Below are 6836 nucleotides of genomic sequence, written 5' to 3' on the forward strand. Positions count from 1 at the left end.
ATGATAGTAATATTTTTTAATGAATAATCAAAAAATTACTGAACAGAATCACATGCTTTGAATAGCTGGAGACGTTTATCAGTTTTCACACTGAAAAGAATATGTCTCAGAAATGATAGGTCTTATTAAAGACCTACCAAAGATCAGATATCATTTAACACCTCTTAAATAAACACTAAAAAACAATTTTTAACAAAAGACTATAAAAGTCTACAATAGTTTACTTTAGTTCAAGAGAACAACCTTTTGAGGTTTTTAGCAATTTCTTTCATTTTTAGTCCATATATTATTGGATTGTAAAGAGGGTTATATGTTACAAATTGCAATGTCATTATAAAACATGCAGTTTTAGGAAACTCTGATTCCAGTCTAACTATAACCATATCATAAGTAACCAAACAAGAATAGTTAATTAGAACTAGCACATGAGGCAAACAGGTTTGTGCAGCTTTTTTTCTGACATTTCCACAACTCTGACAGGCAACTATAATTATCTTTATGTATGTAAAAAGTATAAAAAGCATGGGGAAAAGTGCACCATTAAATAGAACAACCATACCATATATAGATAGTTCTTTTGAAGTTACACAATAAAGATGGTTTATAGAATTGTTACAAAATATACCTTTCAAAGTAAAGTTACAGAGTGGTGTAATAGAATTTCTTAGTACTGGCACTACAATCTGAATAGCAGGTAAAAACCAGGACAAAATCAGGAAAATACTGACTCTTGTTCTTCTCATGATAGTTGGATATTGCAGAGGTTTACATATAGACACATATCTGTCATAAGCCATGGCTGACAGCAGTAAGAATTCTGAACTGCTTAAAACATAAAACATGAATACTTGAAAAAGACAGGCGTGATACAAAATAATCTGTTTTTCAGATAAGAAGTCAATCAAAAGCTTCGGGTAGATGACAGTGCTCAAAATAACAGAGTTCACTAACAAAGCAGCAATGAAAATGTACATAGGCTCATGAAGGCTTTTTTGAACTATGATGACCCACACAATAGTGGAATTGCTGCAAATTATTAGAACGTATACCATAAACATAATTACAAAATAAATATATCTGTATTTCTCCACTTCCACATGACCACCAAAAGTTATATATGTTATATTCATTTCAGCATTCATGAAAATCAGATATTATAAACTAAAATTTTAAAGAGGCAGAATGTTTAAAAGTAGTACATATAAAATATTATTATTCATAGATACCTAAACTTGGTGTGTGTTCATCTTTAGAAAGTGAACTGTTCAAGTCAGACCAAATATATGATGAAATGAAACTTCAAGCTCCATATATCTCATTCAACTCTCCACAAAGACCTATTACCATGTTCAACCTCTGGAGACATAAGCCGACAGTGGTTAGCCCTTACTTACACGGGTACATTTTCCGGCTCCTCCTCTTTTACTACATACATACGTGGGTATTAATTGAAAAACAAATTTAAAAGAAGAAAAGATTAGTTGACCGGCAGAAATGATAATAAAATAACAGCAAATATAGTCCTATATTTAAATATGTAATTCTGTTCAGGCTAAGACAATTTAATGTAGATCGACATCATGCACACTGCAATGCAATGTGGGGAGACAAAATAGTTAATGCACTTTAAGATAATTTCTGTTTCTGTTTTCTTTTTTCCTATTTCCGTTGTCGTTTTTCCTATTTCTGTTTTCTTTCTTCCTATTTCCATTGTGTTTTGTGTGCTTTTACAGCATTTTTCTTATTGCTGGTGTTTTCTTAAGTTGCAGTCCGTTTGGCCTCTCAGGGCCACCGTAACAATTCCATAATTTACACAAATTTACTTTAGAGAATATAATTATTTGACAAATTGATAGAGCAGTGAGGGTTCTTTTTAGAACACACCAATTTTTTCCAATTATTTATTCCAATTCAAGTCTTTCAAGTCCAATAAATAGCTTGAAATGGTACAAAGGTAAGTGATGAACTCCAAGAGGTTAAAAAAAAAAGGTAGGGTTTCCCAAAATCCTGTGCTGCAGAAAGTAGTGTGTTGCACAAAAAAGGTGAGAAAAAAGCAATTAACAGTGGAAGAGAGACAGACCAGCATAACACTTAAAAATTTAGGTCTTTCCTACAAAGAAATTGCAAAGAAAGTCAAGGTGTCAGTAAGTACGGTTTCCTTCACCATCAAAAGGCACTCAGAAATTGGGGCAAACTCTGACAGGAAGAGGTCAAGCAGACCCCAAACCACAACTGAATCAGAGGACAAGTTCCCTAGAGTTAACAGCTTGCATGATAAGTGGTTCAATGGACAATAGCTTCAAGCACAGCTTAGTAGTAAGCTGTAATAGTAAGCATGTCTCCATTTCAACTGTGAAGAGAGGACTTCGAGCTGCAGGTTTGACAGGACTAGCTGAAGCCAAAAAGCCATTGCTAAGATGTCAGAATAAGACAAAGAGGCTTGCCTGGGCCATGAAGCACCGCAATCGGACTACTGAAGACTGGAAGAAGGAATTATGGACTGATGAATCATAATTTGAAATACAGTACATCACGTAGGATCTTTGTCTTCTCTGGGCTACTCCATTTTGGGGCTGCCAGTGTCTATTATCTGTCTCCACCTCACTTCATTTCGAGCAAGATCCTCTGTCACACCAACCCTCCACATATCCTCCTTCACTATATCCAAGATCCTTCTCTGTGAACTTCATTTTTGTGTTCTGGCTGTTAGCTCCACATTCAACATCCCTTTTCCATCCTTTTATATCCGCTATCCCTCCTCATCACATGTGCAGATCATCTCAATCTTGAATCTCTAGCTTTGCCTCCGAACTGCTTAACTTGACCTGTCCTTCTAAGATACTCATTTCTAATTTTGTTGCTCCTGGTCATTCCCAGTGGAAATCTTAGCATCTTCAACTCTACCATTTCACCTTCTGTCTTTTTTATCAGTGCCACCGTCCCCAAAACATACATCAACTCTGCACTCTCTTCTCACCTGTCTTGGGTAGTGCCCATTGCTTTGAATGGTTGATCCCCTGTATTTAACTTATTTATCCTTGTGATCTCTACTTCTTACATGTTCACCTTTCTCTCTCTTATTTACACACGTATTCTGACTTTTTTCTACCGAATTTCATTCCTCTTCTAACCAGTCTATACCGCCATCTCTCCAGACTGTCTTCCAGTTATTCTCACTACACATCACAATGTCATTTGCGAACATTGTAGTTCATCCTGCCTAGCCCCATTTACCAACCTACCTATTCTTGTTAACAAGAAAGTGGCTCAGAGGTGATCCCTAGTGCAACATCCACCTTGCCTTGACCATTGTCTTGATGTTTTCCAAAAATTGTTTTCAAAATCTTTGATTAAATTAAATAGCAAAATGTTCCTTTAGCGTTCTTTGAGCGCTTTCTTTTTAGCACCACTCCTGTGGGTGGTGGCCTGTAAGCTCATCACCTGCAGGAGGTGTCGTCTCCTGTAGTCCCACCACGCGCAGTAGGTGCCATAGGGGTCAGGTGCAATGTGTGCTGGGCAGCAGCCAGGGGCAGAGAGCCTCAACTCTCACTCTGGCAGAGCTTCAACAGCATTCCTAGGGAGGTTGGAGACATTGAGTCCAAACGGACAATGTTCAGCACCTCCATTACTGAAGCTGCTGTACTGAGCTGCGACCACAAGGTGGTTGGTGCCTGTCGTGGTGGTAACCCCTGGACCAGATGGCAGGCACCAGAGGTAAAGGGAACCATGAGGCTGAAGAAGGAGTCCTCGTGGGCTTGGTTAGCCTGTGGGACTTCAGAGGCAGCTGATAGGTACTGACGGGCCAAGCGGAACGTGGCTTGGGCAGTGGCTGAAGCAAAACTGGGTGCGAGAGAGTTCGGAGAGGCCATGGAAACAGACTTTCAGACTGCCTTGAAGAGATTCTGGCTAACCAACAGCAGCTCAGGAGGCAAAAGCGGTGCTCTACTTGCACTGTGTAGGGGTGGAGGTGCTGACTTCGACTGAGGATATTGTCGGGCGGTGGAATGAGTACTTCGAAGACCTCCTTAATCCCACTGAGACTCTAGGTACAAGGGGGATGACTCGTCTATGTCCAGGGAAGAGGTCACGAAGGCAGTTAAAAAACTCCTTGGTGGAAGGCCCCTTGGGGTTACCCTGAGTTCCTGAAGGCTCTCAGTATTGTAGGGCTGTCTTGGTTCAAGGGGCCTCTGGATTGGCAAACCGGGATGGTGGTTCCAATGTTCAAGAAGGGGGACCAGAGGGCATGCTCCAACTATAGGAGGATCACACTTCTCTGCCTCCCCGGGAAAGTCTAGTCTAACTCCAGGGTGCTGGAAAGGAGAGTCAGTTCGTTAGGCAAACCTCGAATGCAGGAGAAACAATGCAGTTTTTTTCCCGGTCCTGGAACCTTGGACAAGCTTAACTTCTCGAGGATACATGAGGGTGCATAGGAATCTGCCCAACCAGACTATATGTGTTTTTGGATTTGGAAAAGGCATTTTGGTGTACTGTTGGAGGTGCTTAGGGAGTATGGGGTATCTGGCCCAATGCTAAAGGCCATTTGATCCTTATACACCTGTTGCAAGAGCTTGGTCCCCATAGAATGCAATAACTTGCATTAATTTCTCCTGGGTGTTGCACTTCGCCAGGGCTGCCCTTTGCCCTTTTTCTGTTCATAATTTTTATGGACAGTATTTCTAGGCATAGCCAAGTGGCTCCCACTTGGGTGGTCTCAGAATCTCAATTCTGCTTTTTGCAGATGATGTGGTTCTGTTTGCTTCATCAGGTGATGGCCTCCAGCTCACACTGGAATGGTTGGCAGCCGAGTGTGAAGCGGTGGGAATGACAATCAGCACTTCCAAATCTGAGGCCATGGCCCTTAGCCAGGAAAGGTTGGAGTGCCCACTCCGTGCCAGGGACAAGTTCCTGCTTTAAGTGGGGGAGTTTAAGCATCTTGGGAGGGGCACAGAGTAGAGTCGCTGCTCCTTCACATCGAAAGGAACCAACTGAGGTGGTTCAGGCATCTGACAAGGATGCCTCCTAGATGCTTCCTGGGTGAGGTGTTCCAGGCATGTCCCACTGGGAGGAGCCCATGGGGCAGACATGCTGGAGAGATTATATTTCTCGGCTGTCCAGGGAATGCCTTGCTTTTCCCCCGGACAAGTTGGGGGGTGGCTGGGGACAGGAAGGTATGGGCTTCTCTTCTTAGGCTGCTGCCCCCATCACTCTGCCATCGATAAGTGGAAGAAAATGGATGGATGGATGGATGGATGGTGGATTGCTTTTCCAGCCATTTTTTTGCTCACATCCTATCTTTTTTTAGGATGAGCTAATATATTGTAAAATAAGTAGTAATCTCATGTTAAGCATTTTACATGTTTGTTACTATGATCTATGAATAAATAATCGGTGGTAAATAATCTGCAAATTATTGGATTCTTTTCTTATATGACAACTTTTTTGGAATTAGGATTGTACTTTTTCAAATGTTTTATGCACATTCAAGATAGATGGCAATAAATTACACTGGCCCATGATTTGTGACAAGGGAGGAAGATGTAGTTATTATAAAGCTATTGCAGTTTTCTAAAGTGTTACCACCCATTCCTTTAGTGGAAAATCTCTATTACACAGCATATATAAGAACCACCAATAATGTTATAAAAATCCAAAATAAAATATGCTGTTTAGAAATTTCCTTCATTTTGAGCCCATAAATGAATGGATTAAGCAATGGATGATAGAGCACTATTTGTAATGTCATTATTAATCGCGCAGTTTTGGGAAAATCTGATTCTACTCGAGCTATGCTTACATCATAGATACTTAAACAGGAGAAGCTAAATAAAACTAACAAATGGGGTAAACAGGTCTCCAAAGCTTTCTTCCTCACTTCTTTACAGCTTTGATAAGTGAGGATAAAAATGTTTGAGTATGTAAAAACTATGAAGAGCATAGGTAATATTACAAGATCTATTAAAGCAACTACTCCAAATACAGTAATTAATCGTGACTTGACACACTGAAGAGTGTAAACTGCATTATTACAAAATATTCCTTTTAAGTTAAAGTTACACAATGTTGCTTCAGCACTCCCAGCTGTTAAGACTGCAATGTGACAAACAGGTACAAGCCATGCTACAGCCAAGAAAATACTCACAGTGGTTTTACTCATGATAGTTTGATATTGTAGAGGTTTACAAATAGCCACATATCTGTCATAGGCCATGGCTGCCAAGAGAAAGAACTCTGAACTGCCTAAAGTGTAAAACATAAAAAACTGAAAGAGACAGGCTGAATATGTTGTGACTTGTTTTTCAGATAAAAAGTCAATCAGCAGTTTGGGGTAAACAGTTGTGCTGTAAAGAACACAGTTCAGCAGCAAAGCAGCAATGAAAATGTACATAGGCTCATGAAGGTTTTTATGAATCCAGATTATGTACACAATAGTAGAATTACTGCAGATTATTAAACTATATAATATAAAGAAAATGAAAAAATAAACATATCTGTACTTGTTAACTTCAACATACCCATCTAGAGTTAAATATGTAGCATTTAACACCTCATCCATTAATACTTTGAAAAAAAAATTATAAAACCAGCAGTGTTAATGAAGAATAACAACTAACAAAACAAAATTGCACCAATATGTGACCTATGTTGTCTTTCCTTCATTCATTTGCAGGTATTTGAACTTGAAATATATCTTGGAGTACATTCATCAGTCAAATGTGCACAGTCAATGTGAATCATCTTACTCTGTGAAAGGTTTTATTAGGTTGCTTTGTCCACCAGGGAATTGTACTGTGAAGGTCACAGTAAATCAAAACTGGATTATAGATGGCAGACAGTTG

The 6836-nt window shown here is 39.6% G+C and overlaps 2 protein-coding genes across 2 annotated transcripts; both read right to left on the minus strand.

Moving 5' to 3' along the window:
- Positions 1–230: 230 nt before the first annotated feature.
- On the minus strand, positions 231–1142 carry LOC146371102 (olfactory receptor 6N2-like). The gene has a single exon (XM_084907560.1). It carries the CDS (start codon positions 1140–1142, stop codon positions 231–233), a length of 912 nt encoding a protein of 303 aa, XP_084763686.1.
- Positions 1143–5605: 4463 nt separating this feature from the next.
- On the minus strand, positions 5606–6553 carry LOC146371103 (olfactory receptor 5F1-like). Its single transcript, XM_084955042.1, has one exon. It carries the CDS (start codon positions 6551–6553, stop codon positions 5606–5608), a length of 948 nt encoding a protein of 315 aa, XP_084811168.1.
- Positions 6554–6836: the final 283 nt, after the last annotated feature.

Source organism: Perissodus microlepis, chromosome 16 (genome assembly GCF_051167445.1).
Source record: "Perissodus microlepis isolate ML-2025 ecotype Zambia chromosome 16, ASM5116744v1, whole genome shotgun sequence".
In the NCBI taxonomy this organism is placed as follows: Eukaryota; Metazoa; Chordata; class Actinopteri; order Cichliformes; family Cichlidae; genus Perissodus; species Perissodus microlepis.